The following is a 16325-nucleotide window of genomic DNA, read 5'->3' on the forward strand; positions in this document are numbered from 1 at the left end:
CTGTGGCGCAGTAGGTTAATCCTCTGCTTGCCGTGCTGGCATCCCGTATGGGTACTGGTTTATGTCCTGGCTGCTCCTCTTCCAATCCAGCTTTCTGCTATGGCCTGGGAAAGCAGTAGAAGTTGGCCCAAGTGGTTGGGCCCTTGGACCCATGTGGGAGACACAGAAGAAGTTCCTGGCTCTTGGCTTTGGATTGGCACTGCTCCAGCTGTTGCAGTCATTTCGGGAGTGAACCAGCAGAAGGAAGATCTTTCTCTTTGTCTCTCCCTCTCGCTGTTTGTAACTCTACCTCTCAAATAAATAAATAAATAAAATCTTAAAAATAATTGTTTAGGGCCGGTGTGACATAGTGGGTAAAGCTGCCACTTGCGATGCCAGCATCCCATACAGGTGCTGGTTCAAGTCCTGGATGCTCCATTTCCTATCCAGCTCCTTGCTAATGTGGTTGGGAAAACAGTGGAAGATGGCCCAAGTTCTTGGGCCCTGTACCCACGTTTGAGACTGGGAAGAAGCTCCTGGCTCATGGCTTTGGATGGGTGCAGCTCCAGCCATTGTGGCCTTTTGGGGAGTGAACCAGCAGATGGAGGATCTCTCTCTTTCTGTCTCTCTCTCTAATTCTGCCTTTCAAATAAATTTTAAAAAAACTTTAAAAAAATCTGCCTTTTATTAAAGTAATGTAAATGATTGTATCTGTTTATTCTTTAATGATTAGAATTAAAATTATCATTATTCAGAGGCATTGGAATAATTCCATCTACTAATGTGCTGCTTGGTTTTTGTTTCTGTTTCCTCAGGTGATCAAGCCCGTACTTTTTTCTTACAGTCAGGTCTGCCAGCTCCTGTTTTAGCTGAAATATGGTAAAGTGTTTTCTTCTTAAAAGTTCTGATAGTCTGTTGATTTTTTATAATTCAACATTAACAGAATTGTTTTTAGTTATGCTCTTGTTGCTAAATAAGAATATTTCTTCTGTTTTTGGAAGATAAATTCTATTGAGCTAATTGTGAAAAATCATTGGAGTTTTACTCTATAGGACAATTTTGGGAAGAAGATATATACAATATCACTGAGAAACATTTCTTTATAATTTGGCAGGGTCTCAAAATCTTCTTTCTGTTATTTTGTTGCATTTCTATTATTATCTATAAATCTAAAATTAGCCCTCCCTTCCCTTGTAACTGCTTTACAGACATTATTCTCTGTAATACCTGAGATTTTGTTTTTTCATGTTTGTACAATTAATACCAAACCTTACCTCATTTTTCTTCCCACTTGGAATATCCCCATGCCTGGCCAAGAGCCAGGCACATAGCAGGCATTCAGTACTATTTGAACAAATGAGTAAAATAAAGTTAGGATTCTTATACTCTTAAATAAGTTCTTTCTATCTACACTGGTAGAATTCAGCACAGAATTGTCTAGGTTCTATATAGACAGGCAGAGTTTATTAGATGACATCGTGTAAATACTCTGTGATTGTCAACCTCAAAAGTAATGTTAATTTTCTCATAACAACTCCAAATACCAATCTACCCACCTCTTGTTCTTTTAGGGCTTTATCAGATCTGAACAAGGATGGGAAGATGGATCAGCAGGAGTTCTCCATAGCCATGAAACTCATCAAACTGAAGCTTCAAGGCCAACAGTTGCCCGTGGTTCTCCCTCCTATTATGAAACAACCTCCAATGTTCTCTCCTTTAATTTCTGCTCGTTTTGGTATGTGTTTATCAATTTAATTCCTTTATTTGATAGTTAAACTTCATTTCTATGCATAATATTTGGGGATTAGAAGAGGGCTTGTCAGCACAAAATGACAGTCCCCAGACTCTAAGTAAATTTTCATGTCTAAGATAGTATTTTTTTTTAAAGATTTATTTATTTATTTGAAAGTCAGAGTTAAAGAGAAAGAGAGAGAGAGAGTTCTTCCATCTGATGGTTCACTCCCCAATTGGCCGCAATGGCTGGAGCTGTGCTGATCCAAAGCCAGGAGTCAGGAGCTTCTTCAGGGTCTCCCATGTGGGTACAGGGGCCCAAGGACTTGGGTCATCTTCTATTGCTTTCCCAGGCCATAGCAGAGCTGGATGGGAAGTGGAGCAGCTGGGACTAGAACTGGTGCCCATATGATCTGCTGCACCACAGCACCAGCCCCCTGAGATAGTATTTTATAAAAATGTTATTTATTTATTTATTTGAAAGTCAGAGTTACTTAGAGAGAGGGAGAGAATGAGATTGTCTATCTGCTAGTTCCCTCCCCAAATGGCTGCAATGGCTGGAGCTGAGTCAATTCGAAGCCAGGAGCCAGGAGTTTCTTCTGGATCTCCCATGTAGGTACAGGGGCCCAAGAACTTGGGCCATCCTCCTCTGCTTTCCCAGGCCATAGCAGAGAGCTGGGTCAGAAGTGGAGCAGCCGGGACTTGAACCAGTGCTCATCTTGGATGCCAGCATCACAGCCTGCTGCGCCACAATGCCAGTGCCCTGAGATACTTAATGTTGTCATAGCTAGGGTGTCGTGTGTTCCGGATTTCCAGGCACAGTTCTGGTTCACGCCTCTTCCCTCGACATCAGGTCCAGTTTGTGTCATCTTCCACAACTCCCAATTGAGTTATAAGTTATATAGTCCCCCTAGTTATAGCCAGTCCTAAATACAAAGGTACTTTACAAAGTTTGTGGAGAAATGTAGTTAAATGATCATTTTAGGGGAATGCATTTGGCTTGGTGGTTAAGATGCCCTCACCTCAGAGTATCTGAGTTCGATACCTGACTCCAGCCCCTGATTCCAGCTTCCTGTAAATGCTGGCCCTGGGAGGCAGTAGTGATGGTTTAAGTCATCAGGATTCGACCATCTGTGTGAGAGACTTGCATTGAGTTCCTGGCTCCTGGCTTCGTTGTGGGCAGTAGGGTAGTAAACTATCAGATGGGAGCTTTGTCTTTCTATATCTCTCTGCCTTTCAAATAAATAAACAGAATAAAAGATAAGTTTGTTTAAGTGTAAAAATTTTTATATAGAGCTAATTTTTTGAGTTCAAAAGCAATGAACTTTAAAAGTTTTTTATTTATGTGTTTTATCATTTATCTGAGAGACACTGAGACAGAGAGAATGTTCATCCACTGGTTAAGTCTCCAGTTGCCCACAGTGGTGCGGGCTGAGCTGAGATTGGAATAAGGAGCTGGGAACATAATGCAGGTGTCCCATGTGGAGGGCCAGTACCCAACTACTTGAGCCATCCCTTACTGCCTCTCAGGGTACACACCAGCAGGAAGCTGGAATCTGGAATGGATCCAGGACTCCCTCCCAGATATTCCAATATGGGATACAGGCATCCATAGTGACATCTTAACCAGTAGGCCAAATGCTTACCCCATGCTATAAAAGATTTTGAAATCTCTGAATATGTGGAGTCTCCAAAAAGTTCATATAAAATGCATGTCATGGAAAATTTGTGATTGAATTAAAATTTGTTGTGCCTGAATAAATCTACTGTTTAATCCTATTTTCCACTTATGGAAAAAACCTTGCACTATTAGTTTTTTGTGAGTAACATAGAAAAAATTGAAAAAATTTAAACTCACTTGAAATGGTTTCATTTGGGAGTAATTTAAAATTATGCGTAAATAGAGATTTCTTTAATTTAAAGGTTAATTGGCCAGCTAAGTTTAGGGCCCAACATTGCAGACTATATACTAATTAATTTTCTTATTCCTCATGGATAACCAGCTGATGCATTTTCTATTTTGATTAGTCAATTCACATAATTATATGCAAGAGGCACTCATTTTAAATGATATCTCTATATATATGAAACATGTTCTTTCACTCCAGATGCTAGATTTTTATGACTCAAAATTCTTTCACCATTGCAATGAATGAACTCTAGAGATAAATACCAAATTATTGTTTGATCTTATGTTCATATTGTGCATGGTATTCTGCAGTTAATAAAGGAATGAAAGTCACCACTTTGTTCCTTTAAAGAAATGTTTTTATGTTCAAAGATATGTTATGTACAAGAAAAGTGAACTGTTTGGCATGCTTTCTTGGAAATAATTAATATGCTTGAACGGGCCTCCAAAATACTCATTAAAACCTTTTGTGTTTGTTTATTTGGAGAGGGTGTGTGCATGTTAGTCAGATAACTTAGCAGCGCTGCATTTATTAACCTTGTACAAAACCTCACATTTGGCCAGGTAATACCTTCTCCCTTTGAGGATACTAATATTTAATTGAAAAAGGCTGCTTAGTTTTTTCCTGAAGAGAGAAGAGAATCTTTAACTCCTTGACTTCTTTTCTTAGTTCATACAGGTTAGAATATCAGTATTAAAAGCAGCTGTTTACCTCCCGCACTGCTGGGTCAATGCTGCATTAGTGACTTTTTAAGGATAGTTTGTCCTTGATGTTCTATAAACATTGAGTCTGCTCAATATCCTATAAACTTGGGTTTGGGTGTGTGTTTAATAATTAATTGACGAGCATGAGGAAATATGTTTTCTTTTGTCCTTAGGGATGGGAAGCATGCCCAATCTGTCCATTCCTCAGTCATTGCCTCCAGTTGCACCCATGGCTACCTTGTCCTCTGCGACTCCAGGGACCAGCCTTCCTCCTCTAATAATGCCTGCTCCCCTAGTGCCTTCCGTTAGCACATCGTCATTACCAAATGGAACCCCTAGCCTCATTCAGCCTTTATCCATTCCTTATTCATCCTCAAGTAAGTACTTTGTGTCTACTGACTCAGTGTTTCATGTGAAAAGAAGACACTTTTATATTTGTATCCAAAGAGATACACATTTCCTTTGTACTTTCAATATTGTTTAGTGTGAACCTTTTCCTGGTTCTTTCTTTTTCTGTTTTTGTTTTTGTTTTTAGCATTGCCTCATACATCATCTTACAGTCTGATGATGGGAGGATTTGGTGGTGCTACCATACAGAAGGCCCAGTCTCTGATTGACTTAGGATCCAGCAGGTATGAGCATTTAACACAACAATGTATGCTTCAATAAGGAGTCGTAAGCTTTGAGCTTATCCAGCTTTTACTTTATAAAGGCCAAATATAAGTACTTAAATAAACTCACTACTTAAAACTCACATAAAATAAATTTTAAATTTTTATAATTGAATGTCAGTGGTATTTTACTTTAGAAAAAAGTTTATGTAAACAAAATAATCCTACTTTATTTTAATTAGTCATTTTTTTTGGCCCAGTGTCAGGTAATTTTCCTTCTAAAAATGTATTTACATTTCCTAAAATGTATCATAATCATTGTACATTATTAATTTTCTTTTTGAGAAAAATCTGATTGTCTGGGTAAATTTTTGAAAGCATCAAATCATTGTTCTTTACGTCTTACAAGTCATGTTACTATACTCTTCAAAGCTGTGTACAAAGAATTCTCTGACCCAGATAAAAAGCATTTGTATCCAGATGAGCACTCACTGACACCGTGACTTTGTTTCTTCTCAACATCACTGAGGCACAGCTTACCCTTCTAAAAGAGGGAGAATAATGTCTTTTTAGTTTGTTGAGAGGGTTAGAAATAGTAACTGTGTACAGGGCCTGGCACTAAATAGATTCCTGCTATATGGTAGTCCTATGGAGTTCTAGGCTTTGGCTATTACTTGTTTTACTAAGAATAATTAATTGCTTAAATTTAAATGTTTTAAAATATAAAATATGAAATAAATTACAATATTTTATAAAATATGATTTTTGGTATCTTTGCCTTATAAAGTTTAATTAAATGTATTTTATTTAGTAACAGAAATTTTAAATACATTTCATCGTAGCTCAACCTCCTCAACCGCATCACTCTCAGGGAACTCGCCCAAGACTGGGACCTCAGAGTGGGCAGTTCCTCAGCCTTCAAGATTAAAATATCGACAGAAATTTAATAGTCTTGATAAAAGCATGAGTGGATACCTCTCAGGTAAGCACATACAGCTCTTAAGACTACAGGACAACCAGAGCCTTTTATATGGACTTCCACTGAAGAACTTTATGAATTTGTGCTTTGTAGCTAACCCAAAGTTTTAACATCCCAAAAATTTAGTAGGTATTTGCTAACTGCTCTGAGTTGTGTAGGGATTTAAAGATGGATTCAGCTTGATTGCTTGCTTCAGAGCTCCTACAGTCAAGTTGAGCATACAGGCGCACATTCAAGTGTTTAGAAAAGACCTGTCCCCAGAGATGATCAGACCTTGTCTTCTAACTTTGCAATTAACAGAGAACCTCAAGTCACAAGGGTGAATGTGTGGAACCTAGCTTCAGCTTGCTTTGCTCCTGAATCCTCCTGGTTGGGCCTGCATTTACTAAAACCTCAACTGCTGTAGCCCAGATGGATGCCTGTAGGACATTGGAGTCCAGGCTAGAACAGTGTCCAAGCTTTACTAAGTGAGGATAGTGAAGATTGGAATGTAAACTGAGGGTAACAGGCAAGAAGAGTTCTCACCTCTTAATTCCTCTCCTCCCTTGTCACTCAGCAAGAAATTATTATTTAGGACAAAGTAAAACAGTGTTTGAAAATAATGTTGTTTTTAAAGTATCAGGGAACATAGAATGAGAGGTATTAATGCTGACATGATTGTATGGCACATCTTACAGGAAGGGAACGTTTATGCTTATGAAAGCAAGAGGTAGGATTTGAACAGATACTGATTGAAGATGGTGACATTTTGAAGATGACAGAGAAGAAATTCTAAGTGCACAAAGTACATTGCATGACTGAAGATGGAAAGCAGTCTATGAACTAGGAGTACGGGGTCACCAGCTCTGCAGTGGGGCAAGGGCACACTAAACTTTTGGAATTGATTAGAAAAAGAAAAATCTACTTTCTTTTCTTTAAGATACATAATTATGTAATGCACTACCTCCTACAGAGGAGCACAGAAGAAAAGTCAAGGAACAAGATAGCTTAAAGGTGTTTAATGATGACCTAGTTCTTAAAGTGTGTGGAAGGTTCTCGGGGGCTGTTTTATTTACTTCAGAACTTACATATGCACTATATTTTATGTTCCTAATATTACATAACCAGGATTTCCTGTAGTTTTATTAAATTATATGCATGAACTATACTGTTAAACCTCTTCTTTTTACATGTCTGAGTTGACAAGTGTATTACCATCAGCGGTGTTTTGCACTGTGTGTTCGTTTTACTGGCAGTGGTAGTTGCTGGGGCTGGTGCTGTGACATAGGCAAGTTAAGCTGCCATCTGCAGCACCAATTTCCCATATGGGTGCCGGTTCTAGTTCTGGCTACTCCACTTCCAATCCAGCTCCTTGCTAATGCACCTGGGCAAGGAGCGGAGGACGACCCAAGTGCTTGGGCCCCTGTACCCACATAGGAGACCTGGAGGAAGCTCCTGGCTCCTAGCTTTAGCTTGGCCCAGCTCCAGCCATTATGGCCATCTGGAGAGTGATCATCTGGAGAGTGATCAGATGAAAGATGTCTCTCTCTCTTTTTCCTTCTCTCTTTGTAACTCTATCTTCCAAATAAATAAAATAAAAACTTAAAAAAAAAAAAAAGAAAAAGGTAGTTATTGCGGGTGTTCTAAAACTGAGCATGAGCCGCAAGTAGGTGAGAGTGGGGCTAACCTGGACTCACACGTTTATGTCTCAAAGAATATAGCAGTTAGTGATCTAATTTTCTTCTCTTTGCATCTCTTTTTCTCTTCCCCTAATCCCACACTCTTTATTTAGATTGATTCATTGGCTCAGCTCCTGCCAAGTCGTATATCTTCTGAATGCTCTTAGGCACTGGAATACAGAGGAGAAAGACATGGTCCACACCTTTGCGAGCACATGGTATAGCTCACATAATCACGGTTCTGGACCAGTGGTTCACAGTGCTAATTAATACAGATGAGAAGACGGCTAGCTCTGAGGGACAGGGTCTCACAGAAGATGATGTTTGAGGAGAACCTTAGAGGATAAGTAGACCAGCGAGTAGAGAAATGGAGGAACTGGCATGCTAGACAGAGGATAGAGGCTATCCCGAGGGTTACATGTTCAAGTGAATTTTCTTCAGTAAACATGTGCTGCTGGCTCTCTGGGGCCCTTTGTATTTTTCCGACTTTGCCTGAACACACAAAGCCCACTGCCAATACTCGTTTAACCATTTGCATTTACTCTCTTCTTTCTCCTGCTTGCTCTGTTGCCTAATGCTAAAGGATCTTCTCTAAGTTCTGTTTGTCCAGGAGCTGAAATATTAGTTACTGAACTTTCCCTCAGGTTTGAAATGTTGTTTCATTTCTCTTTATTAGAAGAAATACTCCTTTCAACACAAATACCTCCTTCAGTCTCACTTTTTACATTAAATCTGAGGAGTAATTAGTTGAGTGAAGCTGTGAACCATTTCCAGTGTTTTTCTGTTAAATGGCCAGATCAAAAAATGGAATGAAAAAGATTACAGTTCCTAAGATAGAAGCATTCTGCTGCATGTTATGCCGCATGGCAGCTTTGATGATCAGATCCTCTGTTTTCAGAGCTCCCTGGATTGATCAGATCGGCTGTGATTGGTTAGCTCTGCAGGAGGAGCTGTTGCTCAGAAAGAGTTGACAGATACCCTGCTGGTGCAGTTGTTTTGGGTGGGCTTTGCCTCGGGCTGTTCCCAGAATAGGTGCTCTTTTGGTACTCAAGGCTCCATCACCTGAAAGTGAGAAGTGCAATACCTGCTTTACTGACAAGGAAGCATCCCTCGGGAAGCCATGTGGTTGCATCCATGGTCCAAAAAGCCACAGGCCAGCTCACTTGGAGTGCATGCTCCTATGAAGCAGGCAAGATTTCCTGCTCTGAAATATATTCCTGGCTTTCTGCATGATCTGACATTCCAGATCATGAGGTCTGTTACAAAAACATGTTGAAACACTAAGGGAAAGAAAAGAAGTTGAACAGTTTTCTATACAGAGCAAGCATTCGGTAAATGTTAGCCATTATTATCCGATGATATCACATGGCACCATAGATAGAAGAGTACATTGGATTCCAACCTAATTCATTACTTTAACAAAAACTTATTAATCAGCTATTACTAGGCCTTAGTTATGCATTATTAAATGAAGCAGTCTAGGTTTTTGTCTTCCTAGAACTTAACTGGCACGACAGGGGAATCAAATAATAAGCAGGTCAATGAACAAATGTTGCCTTACAAATTGTGATATGAGAAATGAAAGAAACAGGAAATGTATTTGATGGTGGGGGTTGGAGGCAGGGAGGACCTTCCTGAAAAGATGACATTAAACTGGGACTGCCAGGGTAAAAAGGACCCAGATGTGCAGTGCCATAGGATTGTAGGCCTGGATAATGGGGTATAGGAGAGGCAAAGATCAAGAGTAACTTTCAGATTTCTAATTTAAGCCACAGGGCAGACAGTGATGCCATCTGTAGAAGGGAAGACTGACGGAGAAGGTTTGGGGTGAAATCAGGAAGAGGGACCATAGGTGGAAATCCAGAGAGAAGCTTTATACATAATTGGCTGGAGATACCTTTGAAATGCATATGTGGATATTTTTGGTTGCATAGAGAAGTGTAAACTCAGAGAAGCTTGGGTTAGGGTTGTACATTTGGGGGTCATCAGGCTCTTGGTGCTGTTAAACCCATAGAAATTATCCTAATATACAGAGAGGAAGGTGTGTCTAGGACTGGTCTTTGCGAATGTGACAGCATTTGCTTATCATTTAGAAGAGGAAGAGTAGAGACAAAAGAATCAGCAGAGAGAGATCTGAGACAGTCTTAACAAAGCTGTATTTCAGATTACACCAGGAGTCCAAGAAGGCCTGAGAGCGTGACCTGTAGTACTCTGCCTGGTGACGTGTTCCTCTCGCCGTGCTGGGAGGACTTGCAGGAGCACTTGGTTTCCCTGATTCTGCAGTTCCAACTCCTTCCATCTAGGATTGTGATTGCTACCTGAGTGCCTAGTTTCTGGCACATGCTGAAAAAAGCTTTGATGTTACAGGTTCCCAGCACAGCAGCAGTGTTATTTTATAGGTACAGCTTTTCAGGTTTGCATGACTTTAAAGAGGCTAAAGAATTTTTTTCTTTTTCCCATTCAATCAGGTTTTCAAGCTAGAAATGCCCTTCTTCAGTCAAATCTTTCTCAAACTCAGCTAGCTACTATTTGGTAAGTTTGTCCATTAATTATGATTTTTAGCTATATATCCTCTATTCTCAGAAAGATGTTGTTTCTTTAAACAAAGTGGATGAATTACAGATGCTCCATAAAAGCAACATTTGAAAGTTAATACTGGGCCGGCGCCGCGGCTCACTAGGCTAATCCTCCGCCTGCGGTGCCGGCACACCGGGCTAGTCCCGGTCGGGGCGCCGGATTCTGTCCCGGTTGCCCCTCTTCCAGGCCAGCTCTCTGCTGTGGCCAGGGAGTGCAGTGGAGGATGGCCCAGGTGCTTGGGCCCTGCACCCCATGGGAGACCAGGAGAAGTACCTGGCTCCTGCCATCGGATCAGTGCGGTGCACCAGCCGCAGCGGCCATTGGAGGGTGAACCAACGGCAAAGGGAGACCTTTCTCTCTGTCTCGCTCTCTCTCACTGTCCACTCTACCTGTCAAAAAAAATAAATAAATAAAAAAAAAAAAGAAAGTTAATACTAACTTTGATGTATTCAGCAAAATGTTGTCCTTAAGAGTTTGACATTTAATTATTTTACAAGCAAAACCTTGTTTGATTTATAAAATGCCTTCTATGGGGAATCAGAGGATACCTCGTTGTTAATATATAGACAAATATGGTTTGATAGGTGAATTAACCATGAAATAAGACAAGCTACCTTCTCATAATGTGTAGTTTCCTTTATATTTCAAAGTTTCTTCCCCTTCTTGTGTTAGATAATTAAGGGTAAAAATTAACTTACTTTTCTGGATAGCTTTATGTTTTGCTAAAATATGTTAATCCAACAATTTTACTGTCATTCTTCTTTTCAAAATAAAAAAATAGAACTCTTTATATAATATTTTACTCCAAATAGACTTTAAGTTGTGAATTTTCACGTTTTCTGTAGGACCCTGGCTGACATTGATGGTGATGGACAGCTAAAAGCTGAAGAGTTCATCCTTGCGATGCACCTCACTGACATGGCCAAAGCTGGGCAGCCGCTACCGCTGACTTTACCTCCAGAGCTTGTCCCTCCTTCTTTCCGGTGAGTGCCCAGTGTGGAGAGCTCTGGTTTTGATCACTTGGCACATGTGACTTCCCTTTGGGATTTACGGAGGCTGTGCCCTGCTTTAGGGGAGAGTTAAATATTTGCACTGCCATTCGATTTTAGCAGTCAATGAGTTATGCAAGGAAGCAAAACATATTAAAGGAGATGTATTTTGGCCAAATTATATAATGGAACTGATGACTAAAGAGATTAAGGAAAATCTACCCAAGAATATCGATTATCTGAACCATAATTTGAATCCAGACCTTTCTGACTTGAATGTCCTTCACTGCTTGCTGTACATTTTAACTTGTAGGACCTACTATTTTCCAAATATTGCATTGCCGTAATCATTACAAGTCCATATAGTCTAGTCTGGAAATTCCCATGTTGCATGTTGCTTAATTTGTTTGTTGTTTGCTTTTCTTAGAGGAGGAAAGCAAATTGATTCCATTAATGGAACTCTGCCTTCATATCAGAAAGTGCAAGAAGAGGAACCTCAGAAGAAATTACCAGGTAGCACTGATTTACTAACTTGTACTTGTGTATTTATTGTGAGCTCTTTCAAATTTTATTTTTCTTAAAGAATTTTTTTGAATTAAAGATTTATTTATTACATGAGAAGTAGAGACAGAGAGAGGGTGAGACAGAGAGAAAGTCTTCCATCTGCTGGTTCACTCCCCAAATGGGTGCAATTGCCAGAGCTGGGCTGATCCGAAGCCAGGAGCCAGGAACTTCTTTCAGGTCTCCCATGCGGGTGCAGGGGCCCAAGGACTTGGGCCATCCTCCACTGCTTTCCCAGGCCACAGCACAGAGCTGGGTTGGAAGTGGAGCAGCCGGGACACAAACCAGCGCTTACACAGGAGGCCAGCACCCGTATGGAATGCCAATATGGCAGGTGAATGCTCACCCTACTACATTGCAGAGCCGGCCCCTAAATTTTATTTTGAAATGAAATAAATGTTTAGAATTTTTATATTCCTGATATTTCATTTACTGTATGAGAAAACTGTTTAATCGATTTTGAAATCAATAAAGTTAAGAAGTCAAAATGAGAAGAATAAGGAGGAAAAAGAGAGGTGGTGAGTATGTTTGGGAAGAATATAGATATTGGAGTTAAAGTGTTTTTCCCACTTTAAGCAGAATCATTAGAGCAAGCTTTGTGATAAAATTTTTAGCCTAGAAATAAAATTTGGTAGAAAAAGTAGCTGCTTTAAAACATTGAAAAATTAATCACAATTTTTGAAATATTAAAAATTAATCTAAATAAAAATGTGTAGTCACATTGCTTTGATTATCCTTGAAGAAAACTCTGAGAAAAAACTGAGCAATATTTTTACTGGCAGAGATAGTAAAACTTGGGAATTTGTTTTTTTTGAAAAGGAATATTTCCCTATTTATATTTCAGTTAAAATTATGCTTAGGAGAAGTATCCAAAGAGTAATATAACTCAGATGATCGCAAGGCACAAGTGTGTTGGAAGCAGATTTCGGGTCCTGGGGTCTGAGTTCCTCATGGGTGAGAATGCTTGCTTTCTAACCCTTACCCAGTTACTTTTGAGGACAAGAGGAAAGCCAACTATGAGCGTGGGAACATGGAACTGGAGAAGCGACGCCAGGCCCTGCTGGAGCAGCAACAAAGGGAGGCAGAACGGAAAGCCCAGAAAGAAAAGGAAGAGTGGGAGCGGAAACAGAGAGAGTTACAGGAACAGGAATGGAAGAAGCAACTCGAATTAGAAAAACGGCTGGAGAAACAGAGGGAACTGGAGAGACAGCGGGAAGAAGAAAGGAGAAAAGAGATAGAGAGACGAGAGGTTATTTTTAAGTTGTTTTATTTTCTGAGAACATCCTCATGCCTAATAAGTGACTGCATTTCATTGGATTAAAAATGTTTATTGTTGGATCTTTGATGTGCCTTTTCCTCTGCATTAATTCTTTCCTACTTACCTATGCAAAGCTGTGTCTTCCTTCCTTGAAGAGGGAGGGTGCTTGCATGCAGGAGGTTTTTCAGGGCTGTTGAGTTGTAGCAGTAGCATCTTCAGGAGCTGGCACTGTGGCACAGTAGGTAAAGCCACCGCTTGCAGCGCCAGCATCCCATATGGGCACCAGTTCAAGTCCCAGTTGCTCCACTTCCATTCCAGCTCCCTGCTAATGTTCCTGAGAAGGCAGCAGAAGATGGCCCAAGTCCCTGGGCCCCTGCCACTCACTTGGGAGACCCAGATGAAGCTCCTGGCTCCTGGCTTTGGTCTCCCCAGCCCTGGTTGTTGCAGCCATTTAGGATGAATCAGCAGATAGAAGATCTCTTCTGTTCCTCCTTCTCTCTCTGTAACTGCCTTTCCAATAAATAAATAAATCTTAAAAAAAAAAAAAAACTTTCTGTCAGTGACACCTCAATCACAGACTGATTACAAAACTGAGTTGAGTGAGGAGCTAAGGTTAGTCAACCATCAGAAGGAGTCAGTCTGTGCGGGTCTTTAAACACAAGTAGATCTGGTGTCCAGATTCAGAGACCAAGGAATTGGACAGGGAGGAAGACGAAAGTGAGGAGTTGAAGGTCCAGAGAAGAATTGGCAGGATGATCTTGTGTAGGTCCCTAGGATAGTGTTGTATGCAGTCCCTTGGGGAACTGGCAGCAGGATGATCTTGTGTAGGTCCCTAGGATAGTGTTGTATGCAGTCCCTTGGGGAACTGGCTCCTCTCTCTCTCTCTTTCTGCCTCTGCATCACTGTAACTCTGCCTTTCAAATAAATAAAATACTTAAATTTATTTGAAAGGCAGCATGACAGCAAGAAGGAGATACAGAGAAAAAGATGTTCCATCTGATGGTTCACTCCCCAAATGGCCAAAACAGTCAGGGTTACACCAGGCCAAAGCCTGGAGCCAGGAACTCCTTCTAGGTCTTCCACATGGGTGGCAAGGGCCAAAATAACTTCTTCGGCTGTTTTCCCAGGTGTCAAAAGTGGAGCAGCCGGGACTTGAACCAACACTCTGATATGGAATGCTGGCATTGTCGGTGACAGCTTAACCCACTGCAACACAGTGCTGGCCCCTGAAGTTTTATTTCTTCATTAGAAAGAGCAAGACAGATGGCCTGAGAAAGAGAATGAGGGAGAGAGCACTCCCTTGTGCTGGTTCACTCCCTCAGATGTTTGCAGTGCCCCTACCACCCTGGCTGGAGCCAAAGCCTGGAGCTTGGAACTCAGTCCAGATCTCCCACCATGGCTGGAAGGGACCCAATTACTTGAGCCATTATTCCTGCACCCCAGAGTCTGTATTAGCAGGGAGCTGGAGCCTGGAGCCAAAAGGCAGACTCAAAACCAGGCACTGGAGCCAGCGCTGTGGCATAGTGGTAAAAGCTGCCGCTTGCAGTGCCGGTGTCCCATACGGGCGCTGGTTCGAGTCCTGGCTGCTCCACTTTCTTTCTTTTTTTTTTTTTTTTTTTTTTTTTTGACAGGCAGAGTGGACAGTGAGAGAGAGAGACAGAGAGAAAGGTCTTCCTTTGCCGTTGGTTCACCCTCCAATGGCTGCCGCGGCCGGCGCGCTGCGGCCGACGCACCGCGCTGATCCAATGATGGCAGGAGCCAGGTACTTATCCTGGTCTTCCATGGGGTGCAGGGCTCAAGCACTTGGGCCATCCTCCACTGCACTCCCGGGCCACAGCAGAGAGCTGGCCTGGAAGAGGGGCAACCAGGACAGAATCCAGCAGCCCGACTGGGACTAGAACCCGGTGTGCCGGCGCTGCAAGGCGGAGGATTAGCCTAGTGAGCTGCGGCGCCGGCTGCTCCACTTTCGATGCAGCTCTCTGCTGTGGCCTAGAAGATGGCCCAAGTCCTTGGACCCCTGCACCTGAGTGGGAGACCAGGAGGAAGCTCCAGGCTCCTGGCTTTGAATTGGCGCAGCTCCAGCTATTGCAGCCATCTGGGCGTGAACCAGTGAATGGAAGACCTCTCTGTCTCTCTCTCTCTCTCTCTCTCTCTCTGCCTCTGCATCACTGTAAATCTGCCTTTCAAATAAATAACTAAAACTTAAAAAAAAAACAAAACAGGCATTGTGATGTGGGATTTATCTTAACAGGCAGCTTAACCCTTAGGCCAACTGCCTGTTTCCTGGCTATGTTTTAAAGGGCCAGGGATGGAGCACAGTAAGTTACAGGGCAGTTAATTATTGCAATTAGAATGTTTTCCTTCCCTGTTCCCAGAATAGAGGTATAATTCTTCATGTTAACATTTATATTTGGTAAGTTATCCATTTGCTTACTGGGAGAAAAAAGTTTGCCCGCAAAGCACTAAAAACGTCTCACAGATGAAGCCCCTTTCGTGGAAGTCTTCAGGTTAGCTCTGTTGATAAAGCTAGATTTGCCCAGAGACCCTGAGGTGGGATACAGCACACTAAGTCCTAAACGTGCCTCACTTTTATCTGTGTCATCACATTGGGCTTTGAATGATACAGGATTTTTAATTTAAAAATTATCCTTAATTTCTTGTTTTCAGGCAGCAAAACAGGAGCTTGAACGACAACGCCGTTTAGAATGGGAGCGAATTCGTCGACAGGAGCTTCTCAATCAAAAGAACAGAGAACAGGAAGAAATCGTCAGGCTCAGCTCTAAAAAGAAGAGTCTTCATCTCGAGTTGGAAGCACTGGTATGGCTAAAGTTTAGGTGAAGTTTGTCTAAATGCCACTAGAGTTAAACATGTAATTGTGTTTTAAACCTGTCTTATCAGTAGCTTAGGTTTTAGTGTAAGTAGTCATATTCTCATATGTGCTTTTTAACATGCTAGAAAGCATGGTTTACTGAGAAAGGACAGTCTCAGAGTGCTGAGAATCATGCTCTGGTCTCGGGTCAGATGCTGGTGGATTGTGTATGTGCTCAGGAGCAAGGCATCTGCTGACCGGGCATTTGGAGAGTGATCTGATGGATGGGAGTACCTGTCTCCTTTATCTCTCTCTGCTTTTCAGAGACAGAAAGATAGCATTTTATGCCTTCAAATGGGCAGGAATATATACCACAGTTATTAATCATGCCATGGTACCACAAAGCTTTAACTAAAAAACTTTAACTTCTTTGTTATCTTTGGATACTTATTGGAGCTATCATCTTGACTGTATATTTTTCCTTAAAAATATGATGGGAGAAGACCTTAATTTTGACTGTTTTTCCCTCAAAAACTTGGATAATGCTCCAAGCACAGTA

At 41.3% G+C, this 16325-nt stretch overlaps 1 protein-coding gene across 13 annotated transcripts in view; it reads left to right on the top strand.

The window, feature by feature from the left end:
- ITSN2 (intersectin 2) overlaps nucleotides 1-16325 on the top strand; it is a 167417-nt gene that overhangs the window by 58429 nt on the left and 92663 nt on the right. For all 13 annotated transcript variants that reach the window (XM_070069353.1, XM_070069357.1, XM_070069354.1 and 10 more), the window contains exons 4-13: nucleotides 795-858; nucleotides 1551-1714; nucleotides 4498-4701; nucleotides 4860-4956; nucleotides 5778-5917; nucleotides 10041-10104; nucleotides 10995-11132; nucleotides 11566-11651; nucleotides 12686-12948; nucleotides 15625-15774. In XM_070069353.1, coding sequence (XP_069925454.1) covers nucleotides 795-858; nucleotides 1551-1714; nucleotides 4498-4701; nucleotides 4860-4956; nucleotides 5778-5917; nucleotides 10041-10104; nucleotides 10995-11132; nucleotides 11566-11651; nucleotides 12686-12948; nucleotides 15625-15774 — 1370 coding nt within the window. The remainder of the gene's footprint in view (nucleotides 1-794; nucleotides 859-1550; nucleotides 1715-4497; nucleotides 4702-4859; nucleotides 4957-5777; nucleotides 5918-10040; nucleotides 10105-10994; nucleotides 11133-11565; nucleotides 11652-12685; nucleotides 12949-15624; nucleotides 15775-16325) is intronic.

The sequence above is a fragment of the Oryctolagus cuniculus genome, chromosome 2 (assembly GCF_964237555.1).
Source record: "Oryctolagus cuniculus chromosome 2, mOryCun1.1, whole genome shotgun sequence".
NCBI lineage: Eukaryota > Metazoa > Chordata > Mammalia > Lagomorpha > Leporidae > Oryctolagus > Oryctolagus cuniculus.